This window comes from Peromyscus californicus, unplaced genomic scaffold (assembly GCF_007827085.1).
Source record: "Peromyscus californicus insignis strain IS unplaced genomic scaffold, ASM782708v3 Scaffold_21__1_contigs__length_65335640, whole genome shotgun sequence".
In the NCBI taxonomy this organism is placed as follows: domain Eukaryota; kingdom Metazoa; phylum Chordata; class Mammalia; order Rodentia; family Cricetidae; genus Peromyscus; species Peromyscus californicus.
In genome coordinates, this window is record NW_026294514.1 from 61,241,647 (window position 1) to 61,257,847 (window position 16,201).

General features: G+C 42.4%; 1 protein-coding gene and 1 pseudogene across 2 annotated transcripts in view; both read right to left on the bottom strand.

Annotated features, from left to right (window-relative positions):
- LOC128117924 (UDP-glucuronosyltransferase 1-6) overlaps nucleotides 1-11,757 on the bottom strand; it is a 74,388-nt gene extending 62,631 nt beyond the window's left edge. Inside the window, exon 1 of one of the 2 annotated variants that reach the window (XM_052750481.1) lies at nucleotides 10,876-11,757. In XM_052750481.1, coding sequence (XP_052606441.1) covers nucleotides 10,876-11,730 — 855 coding nt within the window. In that variant the 5' untranslated portion in view covers nucleotides 11,731-11,757. Of the gene's footprint in view, nucleotides 1-651; nucleotides 785-10,875 lie in introns of those variants that run through there. The other variant, XM_052750480.1, reaches the window with a different exon arrangement.
- Nucleotides 7,167-8,021, bottom strand: LOC128117997 (UDP-glucuronosyltransferase 1A7-like; annotated as a pseudogene).
- Nucleotides 11,758-16,201: the final 4,444 nt, after the last annotated feature.

Here is a 16,201-nt window from a genome sequence, read left to right on the forward strand (position 1 = left end):
CCCTCCCAGCTGGTATGTATGACTCAACTCCAGCACTTAGCGGAGTTGACAAAGTCCTCAAGTGAAGGGCTCTGTCCCACAAGGCTGTCTCCCATTTCAGACACCCACAGCTCCTGTACTGCTATAGGCCAGAGGCTCCTTCCCTTGGCTCTGTACACTCTCTTAGGGCTGCTCATAGAACTGACATTACTCAGCTAAAGGCCATGACAGTAGGTGTCAGCAACAGTGCAGCAAGACACAGATGGAGAAGTGCAAGGGTGTGGGGGCAGGGAAGTTCCCTTCAGCAACCTGGCAGCTCCCCAAACCCACTCCACACCCACTCCCTCTGTGCTTTAACATGGCTTTCATTATGCAACACACGGGGTTGATTGCATTATTGTTGACCAGTAATCAGCCCAACCTTCAGCCCCTTTCTTGGTCCGTCCCTCTAACCTCAAAACTCCCCTCCTTAGAAACTTTACATAAGTCTCCCTTTAACATAAGCTTAAAAAAAAAAACCAGCTTGTTACAAATAATGAACCAATACAGCTTTGCCCTCCCTCCCTCAGGAAACTACAGGCATCTGTGAAACTCTGGACAGGAAGTCAGGACAAAGACCCGTCTATTCCAAATTCTGTATTATACTCTCACAACACATAATCTGTTACTTGCCTTTAAGATATTAAGGTTAGAGAAGTGTGCTTCTAGGTAGCACGTGATGAGGGCCCCTGGGGAAGAATCAGAAATCCGGTAGTCTGCTTTCAGTCAACCACCATCAGCCAGTGAAGCAATTCAGCCCCTGAACTCCGGCTTTCCCAACCACCACTGAGGAGGGAGGGGCATGTTCTGCCTGAGCAGCACTCTGCTGAGGGCGGACCAGGGAGTGATGGATGTGGAAAGCAGGCTGTCCTGACAGAGGGTGTTCTTTGCTTCACAGAACTCACTCACCAAGACCTTGTCACGCACATGCATACTCTGGCTTGCCAGAGCTTGCCTTAACCTTGGCACCCTAGTGTGATGGGGCTCAGGAAAGCAGATTAAAAGGGCCATCCTAAGGGCAAGGCTGGTCGCAGGAACACAACCATGATGAAAGATCTTTGTTTAAGGCATACAAAGATTCCACTGAGTCCAAGCTGGGGAGAGGCATCCTCAAGGTTCTTTTTGTCCAGAATGAAAGGAGACGACTCAAGGGTGCCCACATCCTGGCTCTGCCTACACAGCAGTGAGAAATCCCTCCCCAGAGATTCACAAAGGAAGCACACTGCAGTTCTATCCTTCCTGAGAAGCTGAGCAAGGTTCTTTCCACAACAGCAAGCACTCTGGAGAAAGAAAGGCTTTAAGAAAGTTGGGAGAAGTAAGAGGAACTGTAACCTCGGATTCTTTATGCTGATACACCACACACACACCACACACACACACACACACACACACACACACACACACACACACACACACACACCTTCCTGAGAGGCCCATGGCCTGGGTCCTTCTAAGCAGAATCCTGCTCAAAAATCAGCAGGCTCATCTGGGTGCTGGAAGAAGGAAGTCCTGTTTCTGTTCCCAGAAGGCCCAAAGGGACATGGTTGAAGGCAGGAGGAGGGCAGGAGAGGAAATCGAAGAGCTGTCACAGCATAGTATCACTAGAAGGGTGCCTTACAAGCTTTGACTCACGAGATTTGACTCAGCTATTTCTTAGACTGCTCTGTGCATGTGACTGTGTGTGTGTGTGTGTGTGTGTGTGTGTGTGTGTGTGTGTGTGTGTACATGCGTACATAGAGACACAGGGGTTTGCAGATGTGGGCATGTGAGGAGTGTTTCCGTACTTGGCATTAGAAAAGGGAGTCTGGTATGACTATTACTCTAAGTTTGAACCCTGAAGAATTGCTGCCCAGGAGGCCCAATTGTGCCTTGGAGGTATTACAGGTCTCACCACACTCTGCCTGAGTGTACGGGAAAGGTCAGCTTTCACCCAGGATTTCTGAAGAACAAACAACTCTGGTATGAGGCACATACCAGTGGAACAAAGGGATGGACCCTGGGATGGAACCAGTCTCTGTGGATAGTGAGCAGATGCCCCTACACCACCCCACCCCAAAGCAAGTGAAGGACACCTGGCATTTGGAGTAGGGAAGAAGTCTGAAGGTTTGCAGGGGACACTTTTAGGGCAGGACCTGAGTGCTATCTGGAAAAGTTAGCCATGTAGAGGAGATCCCTTCTCAGGTACTCATCATTCCAGATCCTTCTGATATCTACTGGCCATGGACAAAGGACCCAGGACCTCCAGATGCCGGAGGACATACAGAACAATTAGAGACATGAAAAATCTGGATCCAGAACATAAGAATGGGAAAATCAAATTAATTAACTGCCCCAGTTTTATCTCTGCTGCCGTGATAAAATACACTGGCAAAAAGAAGCTTAGCGAGAAGGACTCGCTGCCACTCGTGAGTCCAGGTTCCAGTCCATCATCACAGGGAAGTCAGACAGCAGGGGCGGGAGGCAGCCAGTCAGATCCCAATCAAAGGCAGAGAAAAATGGATGCATATGTGCTTAGTGCTCAGGGAGCTTTCTCTACTTCTATACAGCCCAGGGACCCAAACCAGGGAATGGTGCTGCTCACTTTCAGATTGGATCTCTTCCCATCAATTCTGGCAGCCAAGACAATCCCCCATAGACATGCCCATAGGCCAACCCAAGGTAGATAATCCAGGTGATTCTCGGTTGTATCAAGTTAGTAATTAAACTAACAGTCATGCTAATGTTTTAGTACAGATCTGTATAATTGTAACCACATAACAATATACTCCATTCAATTCATCAAGTTACATAAACAGTCTATGCAATGTTAGATCCTGAGTTTGGACCCCAACATCTACATAAAAATCCAAGTGTAGGGATGGGAGGAAGCCCTGAGTGAGTGATGTCCCTAGTGAATGTGTATTTTCACATGAGCATGGCCTGAGACCAATTGGCCCACAGTAAGTTGGGAAAACCATTATCTATATGGGACAGCTAAGAGACAGAGAACCTCATGTGACATCAGCCTTGTTGTATGTGTGTCTGTCCTGTCTTCATCTTCTCACAGCCACCCCTAGCCAGGGTTCCAGTACCCAAACCTCGAAGGAGGCAGCATCCAAGCACCACAGCACAGACCTGTAATCCCAGTGCTGGGGAGGCAGAGACAGGAAGAGTCCTGAGGCTCCCTAGCCAGCCAGTCTAGATTAACCAGTGAGCTACAGGTTCAGTGAGACTGTGACTCAAGAAAATAAGATGTAGTGCAATAGAGGAAGACATTTGATGTTGACTTCCATTCTTTACACACACGCATGCATACACACACCAACAACACACACATGTACACACAAATACATACAGACAAATACACCACACATGCACACCACATACACACATGCACACACAAATATACACACACCACACATGCACACCACACACACACACACCACACATATACAAAAACACACACACACCACCACACATACATGCACATACAAATATACACACCACATACATACATACACACACACACACACACACACACACGCACATGCACACGCACATGCACACACACGACTAGGCAGTGTTTCCTCCTTATTAGACATAGGATCCAGGCTAGAAATCTTGTTCTCTAGTAATATGAAACCTGTGTAGTTTTCCAAGAGATAACCTTCTCACCTGAAATGGGATGAAGAGATACATACATCTAGATGTCATTCAGTGAAAATTTACCTTTTACTGATACTATGCCCCTGGTCTTAGTTAAAGGGCTAGCTTTGAGATCTGAACACTACATAGTGAAGTTGCCTTGCTTCCTACTTATCTATCAATAACCTTACATATAGAAGACCTTTCCCTTGTGTAGCTCCTCAACAGATACATAAAATCATAGACATAAAAAAAATACTTATCTGTAAAACTATGGCTCAAGGCACTTATGTTTTGCAGGTCCACAGATATAAAATCATATATAGCTTTTATATCTATAAACACAGGAGTGGTGCAATGAGCCACTAACATCACTGCTGTTCAGAGTTCCAGGTCCCACCCTGGAAAAGAGGGCAGGGTGCAGGCACGGCCTGGGGAGTGCTTGGCACTTTATTAATGGGGAGGGAAAGGGAGGGAAGGGGAGGAAAGGGGAGGAAAGGGAAGGAAAGGGGAGGAAAGGGGAGGAAAGGAGAGGGAGGAAAGACCTTTGAGCTGACTCACCCTCCTAAGATCTTGCCATCTGCAACTCCCTTGCTTGACTATCCCCAAAGCAGAAAGCCTCGCTTCATGGTTTCCAATTTTATTTACATGTATGGGTGTTTTGCCTACCTGTATCTCTGTGCACTACTTGTATGCCTATTGCCCTTAGAGGCTAGAAGAAGGGCACCAGATCTTCTAGGACTTGAGTTACTGATGCTGAGCAGCTGTGTGGTTTCAAGGAACGGCACCCAGGTCGTCTCTGCCACCCCATTCCTCATCTTGATACAACTAAATATCTGTAGTCCTCTGACCTTGTAGAAAGACAAGTACTTCACTTTGTCTAAAAAGTCATTTCCTCTCATAAAGATATGTCAATTTATGAGAAAATATGTCCCAGTTACAAGGTCTGCTGGACCTTGTAGGTGGTCAGAACAATAGATAGCAAAGAACATCCCACCCCTAACCAATCTGTACACTGAGATAAGACACCAAAGATTAGGTACAATGCACTCACCAAGAATGTTATGCTTGTATTTATCAAGACATTTTTACTTGAAAGTGATTGCATCACAATTTAAATGATCTGAACCAACACCATTATTCCACAATGTTTTAGAGGTGTGTGTTCTAGCAAAAGGAAATCAGCGCTATAGATTTCAGAAGAGGAGACTTTTCTTCTGCCACTATATGCCTAATATCTTTTTAAAAATTAATCAAAGATTAGGAATGTGGCAATACACAAGATACACAAAGTGCTCAAAGCAAAGCTGTACTTCATCGATGACCACTTCATATTAGAAAAGGAAAATCGACCGTTTGTACCATAATTTCTCCCAAGCCAATAAAATACCTAGGAACAAATTGCAATAAAAAGATATGTGCTTTTTATTACAACAGATATAAAATAAGATCTGAAGCAGTAAAAAAATCAGACTAATTCTGAATAGAATGATATATAATGAATAGAAAAACCCTGCTAATGTTTCTCAAATTAGACAAAAATATATTTCATATGATATTAACAGAGCCTTAGTGGTATGCTGGGATTTTTTTCTTTGTTTGTTTGGTTGGTTGGCTGGTTGTTTTTTAGAATCCAATAAAACCATTTTAAATTTTAAGGAGGAAAGGGTATTTTGGAGCCCAACAAGGAAATTTAGAAGAATGAAAGTACCCACTTGGGAACATGTCTCCCAGACACTAACTTACTATGAATCGTCTTAATCAGGATAGGTTCTGATCACGAGTGGGTAAGCCAGTCAGTGGGACAAGAAGATAACTGAGCAGCAGATGCAAGGAATTCAGAAAATTAAATACAATAAATAAGCATTTCAGTTTAGAGGCCAAATAATGGAACTAACAGTAAATAGCACTAAAGCTGTCCTTTGAGAAGACATATAACATGTACCCTTTACACTATATCTTAAAAATCTCTTGCCAGAAAGTAAAATAAAGTTGTCAACAGTGGAGGAATCAAATGCTTTAACCAGAGCATAGAGAAAATGTGTGTACATGTTTGACTGGTAAAAAATTAAAAAGCTGAAGTACAAATGTTATCAAAAATAAATTTCTTTGATTTGATTACTCCAAAGGAAAAATTCCAAATGGGAAAAGATGAAAAGCCATCAGGGGAGAAATACACAGAACATATAAAAACGCTAAGCATTCGTATGCCCAATCCTCAGGGAGTTCAAAGGAGCTCATCACTAGACACTCCTGTCTTGGCTACAGCATGTGAATACATAGCTCACTAAAGAAGACATGGGAATGATGGACATGCCCATGAAGGCAAGCAGTGAGAACTGAGGTGAGTGCTGTGTGGGATGTTTTACCCAGAAAAGTCAACAGACTTTAGAAGGTAGATAATATCAAGATTTGGAGACGATATGAAAAGACAAAAACTCCCACAATCGCTTCATGTTAGTATGAAGATTTGAAATTAGTTTCTCAAACACGTTAAAAATGAAGAGGTGTGTATACCACCCAACCCACCCACCTTATTTCTTATGGGAATAAGGCAAGTGTGTGGAAACACTGTAATGTCACCAAAATAGAAACTTTTATCATTTAAATGGGAAATGTCAGGAAGTGCCTGGAATAATGTCTAGGACTTACTGGAAAATAAAAAAGGAAAAATAAAGAACATTAAACCAACTCTGACACTGGATTCTATGTTAATTTCAGGTGCAATGATCTACATTAGGCATGTGCAAGCATGCAAGTCTTGAACAACACTCTTAAGACTGCTCCCATATGGAATAACTCATAATTCAAGCAAGGAAATTTTCATCTCATTCTGGTTTTTGCTATTATTTTTTCAGAATAGTAATAAGAAAGGAAGCCAAGAAATGATAGATGACTACATATGTTCATCAGTAAAGACAGATTTATAAAATCTTCTGGTTTACATTAAAAAAAACTGACATGAAGTGATTCAGTGAACCAGAAATCCTAATTTCAGTGAATGTAAATGAGAAGATACAGTTGAATAAAAAATTTCTTCTTTCTCAATGTCCAGAGCCTGATTCACTGGTGTCTTGGGGTTTCCAATGTTGTGTTAAAACACCATGATCAAAAGCAACTTGGGGAGGAAAGGGTTTATTTTGTCTTACAGCTTATGAGTCTATCACTGAGGGAAGCCAGGGCAGGAACCTGAAGGCAGGAACTGAAGCAGAGGCCATGGAGGGGTGCTGCTTACTGTCTTGCTCCTCATGGCTTGCTCAGCCTGTTTCTTATACACCCCAGGACCACCTATCCAAGGACAATGAACTGGGCCCTCCTAAATCAATCTCTAATTAAGAAAATGCACTAAAGACTTGCCTACAAGCAAATCTTATGAAGGCATTTTCCCAATTGAGAGTTCCTTTCCCCAACTGATTCTAGCTTACATCAAGTTGATATAAAACTAGCCAGCACAGTAGGGTTACTGGAGATTAAGCTCAGGGCCTCACACATACTAGGCAAGTACTCATGAGGAAGCTGTAGCCCTAACCATCCAGCTCATTCTTCATGAAGGAGAGATAATATACCTTAGGCAGTGGCCTTCCCTGATGGCAGCTGACTCCACCAATGAAGACTATGTTGGGCATTACAAGTTTGGGGAACTCCGATACTAAATCTACGTGCACAACCAAACCGACACTTGGCTGAAGAGATCATGCACTGTGACAGGTATCTGAGACAGTTTTGAAAAACCAAGGGCAAAGTACATTCCCCCATGTAGTAGAGAGGTTCTCCACTCATTCTTTGAAAGTCACAGTGTCTGTGAATCTCAAAAGAGCTCTGGGGACATAAGAAATAGGACTGGGTCATTGAGCACCCTCTTTAAGATGGCGGCAAAATATTCCCCTGTTAAAGACCATGGATGGGAGTGAAAAATCCTAGGCAGCAATCACACCATACTTATCAAAAGGATCTAGAAACAGAGCAGCAAATGAACTCTGCTTTAAGTACTCACTAACTTCTTGTCATGAAACAAATTCTTCAGTGCAAAAAAAAATTCAAAAATACCATTCACTGGACTCATTAATAGAGAAAGTCTACTATCTTTCCTGTGTCTTCCCTTGTCAATAAAATCTTGAATTTGTGGTCCAAATCCCCCAGAGTGTGAGAAATTGAATAGGACTTTATCATAAAATTCAATGATTGGTCCATGTGCTAACTCACCTCTGACATGATTACCACCACTCTCTGTGGATGAGTTTCTCCACAACCATCTGCATGGTGAACCAGTGGCTCCCATCCATGGGCACCACCAGCAGCCTGCCTGCCTGGGCAAAGCCAGAGGCCAGCAGCAGACACACACACAGAGGAAAGGAAGCTGGAAAATCTGCAGGAGCCATAGGAGAAGCAGAGCCCAGGGGAATCCAGCTTCTGGGTCTTTGCCACTCTGATTTATGGGGGCATAGGGCAAGGGGTGTCGGGGGAGGAAGAGTACAGGGACAAACTTTCCCCTGTGGAGGGCATGCACTCACTGCACATCTGTCAAGGCACGCTCTCTGACAGTGGGTAACCAATAAGAGCAATAACAAATGAGCAGTCTTCATTGGGATGCCAATTGTATGTTTACCTGATCAAGAAAGCTTAAAACCTTTAGCCCTGGACAGAGGTGTGCAATGTGTCATCGGGTAATTTACAAATAGCTATGAAGAAATGTGTGTGACTCCACAAGTATCCCAAAAGTAGAGGAAAGTGAGTTTTGAAAAAAGCTTGCATTTCTGGAACTGGTTTCAAAGCAAAATGGGTGCGATTTCTTCAGACTACCACACTCTTTGCTCAAAAAGGAAATTCTGCCGCTGTTTCCAAAGTGTGAGGGGAGGATCCTTAGCCTGAGCACACACATGCATGCATGCATGAGCGCACACACCACAGACAGTGAAACAACTCTTCCCTCAATGGATATATCTGCATCACAGTCTTTCATTTACCACTCAAAGAACATTGTGAAAGAGGGCCCACCAAGACTGTAAGAGTCAGAATACCAGGAAGTCTGCTGTGAAACAGTCTGTCTGTCGTAAATGAAATCGGAGCAACGGCAATATCAATGGACAGGCTAATGTGGAAAGGAAATTTTCACAGGGTCCTACTGCTAGACAAAGAACTACAGGCAACTAATGACTACTGAGAGCGGGAGAGTTAGCCTCTCCCAGGCATGAGACCTTTATTGGTTGTCCAATACAAAGTGGTCAGCCCTGAAACCATATACACACAATGAAAACAGACTCAGCAGGCTCTATTTGTATATTCGTGAAACACACACACACACACACACACACACACACACACACACACACACAACAATAATAATCAAGAACAAGAGGCTATCAATTTGAGAGTGGAGGTATGGATGGGGTTGGAGGGAGGGAAAGGAAAGGGATAATAATATAATTCTGTCTCGATTAAAAATGTAAGCAAAAAAAAAAGTTGATCCAGAAAAATTATCACTGTTACAGGAATTAAAAACATTCATACATAAGATAGTGAAAACACTCAGATATTTGAGATTCAAAAAACAGAACAAAACAAAACAAAACATGTTGAAGTCTTGAAAATTTTAAGAAAAAGTTACCATTTAAAGCAAAGGAGAAAGTTAACCAATTTGGACTCCCACAAACAAAAACAGTGAAGAAAAAAAAAAAGAGCACATATTTGAAAGGTTGTGTGTTACTATTCCTGAACTGCGGAGGAGGGTAGCTGGTAATGCTGGTTACCAGATGTGAGTGTGCTATTCGCCACAGAGGGAATGCAAAGGACTCAACCGGCCAGGGAAGCAGGCGCTGAAGACTGAAGCGGATACGCAGAATTTTTCATGTTCAAAATTAATAAAATGCTGCTACTGAGGTTCTGCGCTCCTGAGAGGAGAGCAGAATTAGGAAATGCTCAGAGTTTAAGAAGGGACTAAGGATGACTAGTCCTGGAAGTAAACGTCTATCAATATTAGATGGTTAAAAAGACAGAGGTACATCTGAAACAACACACTGTGGTGAAAAGGTGTAGGGGGAGGTGGAGAACACAGAGTGGAAGGTGGATTGATCAAACTATATTGTACGCATTTATGAGATTCTCTCTCTCTCTCTCTCTCTCTCTATATATATATATATATATGAATATATATATATATTCATATATATAACAAAAATAACATTAAATGTTCAAGTATTAGAAGATGGCTATCATTTACTGAAAGGTGAAAAATGAAGATGAAGAATCTTATGTCCAGACTGACACTGGATCTTATTTTAAGAAAATAGTTCTGAATGTTTAGAACTACACATACTATTTGTGAAATAATTCCTCAAAACTAAGAAACATACAAAACTCTTAGGGGCACTTTTTAAAAGAAGAGGTAGAGTACAGGAATGAGCAAAATGAAGCTTCATTTCTTACTGTGTTTTTCACTCTGTTTCAAAAACAATGCAGGTTGGTGATTATGTACAAGAACGTCACGGATGTACACACAAATCAAGAAGCACTGTTTATACATTACACAACTGCACAACTGTGTGTGAATGGTCAAAAGAATTAGTTGGAGCAAAGAGACTGAAAAATGACAAATGGAAATGGCAAACCACAGCTCAGTAAAGAACAACTTCATTGTCCAAAGTCAGGCCTCCCGGCCTTCCTTCCTTCCTTCCTTCCTTCCTTCCTTCCTTCCTTCCTTCCTTCCTTCCTCCCTCCCTCCCTCCCTCCCCCCACTCTCTCTTTCTGTATATCTTACTTTCTTCCTGTCTCCATGGCTGGCTGGCAGCTGCCTGAATTCTGGCCCCAGGTGTCTCCCTCTCTTCCTCCCTCATTCTCTGTTCTTCTAACTTCTCTCACATAGATTTTTCTCCTCCTATTTATTCTCTCTGCCTGCCAGCCCTGCCTATCCCCCTCCTGCCTAACTATTGGCCGTTCAGCTCTTTATTAGACCAATCAGGTGCCTTAGGCAGGCAAGGTGAAAGAAATGCAACACATCTTTACATAATTAAACAAATACAGCATAAACAAATGTAACACATCCTTACATTGTTAACAAAGGCAGCAGAAACAAATGTAACAAACTTCACAGAGATGGGGTTTTTTCTTGTTTCTTTTACTCAGCTTCACATAGTTAAAGTAATATTCTGCAGCAGAAACAAATGTAACACATCTTTGCCTAGTTAAAATAATATTCCACAACACCTCTCTTCATGTGCTAAAGGAGAGATAACATACCTTGGAAATCGGCTTTCCCTGGTGGCAGTTGATCCCGCCAACAAAGACCATGTTGGGCATCACAGGTCTGGGGACCTCCAACATAAAGTCAGTGCGTAACAACCAAATGGACACTTGACTGACGAGGTCATTCATAGTCACCGGGGTCTGGAGAACTTCAGAGGCAATGTCTGTAGCAATTTTGAAAAAATGGTGGCAAAATGCACGCTCTCCCATGTAGGAGAGGTAGTTCCACACTCTCTCTGTGAAAGTCATGGTGTCTGTGAATTTCAAGAGAAGTCTGGGAACATAAGAAGGAGGGCTGGGGCACTGGGCACCCTCTTCAAGATAGTGACAAAATACTCCCCTGCCAAAGACCACAGACGGGAGTGAAAAGTACTTGGCCACAGTTAAGCCACACACATCGAAAGGATCCAGAAACACAGCATCAAAAGAACTCTGCTTCAAGTACTCCACTAACTTCTTGTCGTTAAACAAATCTCTACAATGTGAAAACAGTAATTCAAAGAAACTTCGGGCTGGACTCATTATTAGAGGAACCAGTCCCTCTGCTGCACCTTTCCATTGAACATCAATAAAAACCTTGAACTCTTGGTTTAAATCCTCTAGGGTGTGAGAAATTGAATACGTCTTCACTGTCATATTCAGGGATTTTCCCAGCTGCCAACTCACCTCTGGCACAACTACCACCACCTCATGTCCTTTGTGGATGAGTTTCTCCACAACCGACTGCATGGTGAACCAGTGGCTCCCATCCATGGGCACCACCAGCAGCCTGCCTGCCTGGGCAAAGCCAGAGGCCAGCAGCAGACACACACACAGAGGAAGGGAGGCTGGGAGATCTGCAGGAGCCATGGGAGAAGCAGAAGCAGAGCCTGAAGCAATCCAGCTGTGGGAGACTCTGAGCTCTTCTAACAAAGCAGGAAGTGTGAGTGAGTTAAATCTGCCTCCTCAGGAGGGCGTGTACTCACACCATTAAGAAACAAAATCCCGGACAATGATTTACTTGGGAGAACAGTAGTAAATGACCTAACATTATTATGAGATGTACTTGTTTGCTCCCCAGATAAGAAGGGTGTGTGATCTATTTCTTGGACAGAATCAGGCAATGTGAGTTTAGAAATAGTCGTGAAGAAATATACTTGATCCTGAGGAGTCCAAAAGTTTTCACAAAAGGAAGCAAAGTTTCAAAGAATCTTACATTTCTAGAATTGGTCTCAAAGCAAAATCTGGACACTTTCTTTAGAGCACGAGACTGTGCTCCAAAGGGATTTGCTGCCACTGGTTCCAAAGTCTAGGGGAAGGGTCCTTAGCCTGGTCCCACCCAGTCAGTGGTTAGAAACAACTCTGCCAGATGAGCAATGCTGCTTGTCTTCGTGCATGTGCCGTAGAATTCTTGTTCCACTTCCAAACACTGTGTGTCCTCTGAATTGCTGATGTAAGAGTGACAACCATCTTCACAGACCACTCCAGGGACTAAAAGGAAGTTGACCATCATCCCAGTTCCAACATCCCGATGTTGTAGACAGTTGCATATTCTATGGAGAGGCTGAGAGCTCTGATGCGAGCCTTCTCAGTTATCCAGGGACCTTCTGCACAGATCTATGATTTGTCTCCCATGTCACTGCTGCATCTGCTTGGTTGTCTCCACCTTGTGGTTGCTGTGAATGGTGCTGACAACCTCATGCAGGTTTTTCTTAGGAATTGGTCCTTTCAGTGTACATTCCCTCCACACCCCCACTTCCTACCCCCTAACCCTCCCACCTCCACCCACCCCCCATTCTCGAGCTCCCAGTTTACCCAGGAGGTTTTATCTATTTCCTCTTCCTAGGGTGTTCCATGCATGTCCCTCTTAGAGTCCTCCTTGTTACCTAGCTTCTCTGGGGTTGTGGTTTGTAGCCTGGCTATTCTTTGCTTTATATCTAATATCCACTTATGATTAAGTACATACTGTATTTGTCTTTCTGGGTCTGGGTTACCTCACTCAGGATGGTTTTCTTCTAGTTCCATCCATTTGCCTGCAAATTTCATGATGTCATTGTTTTTGTTTTTGTTTTTTTACCATAATACTCCACTGTGAAAATGTACTCCATTTTCTTTATCCATTCTTCCATTGAGGGGTATCTAGGTTGTTTTCTGGTTCTGGCTATTATGAATAATGCTGCTATGAACATAGTTGAGCAAGTGTCCTTGTGGTATAATTGTACATCCTTTGGGTATATGCCAAGAGTGATATAGCTGGGTCTTGAGGTAGATTGATTCACAATTTTCTGAGAAACTGCCATACTGATTTCTGAAGTGGCTGTGCAAGTTTGCACTCCCACCAGCAGTGGAGGAGTGCTCCCCTTGTTCCACATTCTCTCCAACATAAGCTGTCAGCAGTGTTTTTGATGGAATCTCAGAGTCATTTTGATTTGCATTTCCCTGGCAGCTAAGGATGTTGAGCAATTCCTTAAATGTCTTTCAGTCATTTGAGATTCTTCTGTTGTGAATTCTCTGTTTAGTTCTGTACCCCATTTTTAATTGGGTTATTTGAAAGAGATCTTGATAGAGGGAGCCATTATGGGGTTAGGGAGAAACCTGGTGCTGGTGAAATTCCCAAGTACCCACAAGGATGACCTCAGCTAAGACTCCAAGCAATAGTGGAGAGGGTACCTGAAATGACCTTCCCCTGTAATCAGATTGATGACTTTCATAATTATCATCATAGAACCTTTATCCAGTAACTGATGGAAGCAGATGCGAAGATCCATAGCCAAGCACTAGGCTGAGCTCCTGGAGGCCAGTCGAAGAAAGGGAGGAGAGTTTATAGGAGCAAGGGGGGTCAAGATCATGAGGGTGAAATCCACAGAGACAGCTGACCCAAGCTAGTGGGAGCTCATGGACTCTGGACTGACAGCTGGGGAACCTGCATAGGATCAAACTAGGCCCTCTGATTGTGGGCAACAGTTGTGTTGCTTGGGCAGTTGGTGGGGCTCCTGACAGTGGGACCAGGATTTATCCCTAGTGCTTGAACTGGCTTTTGGAGCTCATTCCCTATGGAGGGAAACCTTGCTCAGCCTTGATGCAGAGAGGAGGGGCTTGGTCCTGCCTCAACTTGATATGCCAGACTTTGTTGACTCCCCATGGGAGGCCTTACTCTGAGGAGTGGATAGGGGGTGGGGTGGAGGGGAGGGGAGCAGGTAGAGGGGGGCGGGGAACTGTGGTTGGTATGTAAAATGAAAAAAAAACTTTTTAAATTAAAAAATAAAAAAAGACTACTAGTTCATAAGGGAATTCTGGTGTTCCCTGTTGAGAACCATCAGGCGGCTCTTCAGAGGGCTGTATCATTTTAATTTCCCACCAAGCCTATATTAGTGTCTGATTTCCATGGACACTCTAAAGATATTTTTACCTGTTGTTTTAGTTTGGGTTTGGGGGTTTTGTTTTGTTTTGTTTTGTTTTTTCGTCTTCACGATGGTGTGGATAGCATCTTGTAGTTTCTATTTGCATTTTTGAAACCATTCCCACGTCCTGCCTGATCTTGCCAAGACAAGAAAGCAAAGCTTAATTTTGAAAGGCCTAACCCTGCAGTCTCTAATCTTCAGAAACAACCTTGTCTCACTTTCCCATGAATTACTTGAAAATCTCTCATTCATCATCGAGTACACTCCACCCCGGTATGTGAGAAAAATACCACCTCATTATCAAGTCTTTAGTGTTCAGCACAGCATCCATTCAGAATTGTTGCTCTAACTAGGTAGAAGTTTGGTGAGCTGTATAGACTTTGGGTCTGGTTAATCTTGGTACAAGATGTTTTTATTTATTCGCAAGTATTTTTAAATAACAAAGTTCATTTATTTTTTTAAAAAAAATCAGGTATATCACACATTATTTTATGTATTTATTTGATTTTTTGAAAATTATTATTTATGTTATGTGTGTTTTACCTCCATATATATATATATGTGGACCTCATGTATGCAGTGCCCATGGAAACCAGAACTTCCTGGGACCGGAGTTACTGTTATAAACTGTGATGTGGTTGCTGGGAATTAAACCTGGGTCCTCTGAAAAGCAGCCAATATTCTAGCTACTGAGTCATGGCTCCAGCCCCATAAATTATTTTAAATAATCATAAGAATTTGAAAAGTTTGTGATTATCTTAAGTATTTTAATATTCAGCATATTTTTAATTCTGGTAAGAGTTTTGGAAACTATATTGTTAAATGGAATGCATATGTTTTACTTGATAAAGTGCTATACACATTTTACACAAATGAATTCATATGTATATCTTGTTATTCTTGATATTCTGTCCTATTATTGTTTTAAAGATGAACAAAGTCTTTTGAAATTCTGAATCAGCCAGTATAAGAATTAAAACACACAGGTTCACTGTTATAAAACATACACAAAGAAACAGAGTGTTTGACCTGAGTTCACTTGAATCCTAATTGAAACAGCTTACAGCCGCACTACAGTCCAAAGTCTTACAGGCTGTCTTAGTTAGGCTTTATGAGGGTGTAATAAAACACCATGACCAAAAGCATCTTGGGGAGGAAAGGATTTATTTCAGCTTTTCACTCCTAGGTCACACTACCTCATTGAGGGAAGGCAGGGTAGGAACTCCTGGCAGGAACTGAAACAAAAGCCATGCACGAATACTGTTTACAGGCTTGCTCCTCATGACTTGCTCAGCCTACTTTCTGACACAACCCAGAACCACCAGCCTAGGGCTGGCACCGCCTCCCATGACCTGAGCCCTCCCACAGTAATCACTGATTAAGAAAATGCACCCCATGCTTGCTTACAGGCCAATCTTGGGACAGTAGTTTCTCAATTGTGGGTCCCTCTCCTCAGATAACTTGTGATATCAAGTTGACACAATCAACCAGGACAGAGGTACATAGTCCAAAAGAGAAACTAAATATATAAACTAAGTATAATAATGGCAGGGTCCTTTGCATGTTATATGTACCTGATAAATCTTCTGAACTAATAAAGAAACTTAGTAACACGGCCAGATAGAACATAAAAGGACAAATGTATGCTTCAACTACCAATAACCACTTCAAAACCAAAATAAACTAACCTGTACACCATAGCTTTAAAATAATAAAAACCTAGAAATAAATTTTAAGGATGAAGATAAAAATTTGTCCATAATGGACAATTTTTAAGAACAAAATGTTATAATGGGGATAAAATAAAATCTAAATATGTAAAATGGAATGCATCTTCCTGACTAATAAGACACTATCAGAAACATACCAGTATTTCTCCAACGTCTGTTTTGATTTGTGGAGCTTCACAACAACAATTTTCAAGGGTTTATTTTAGTTAT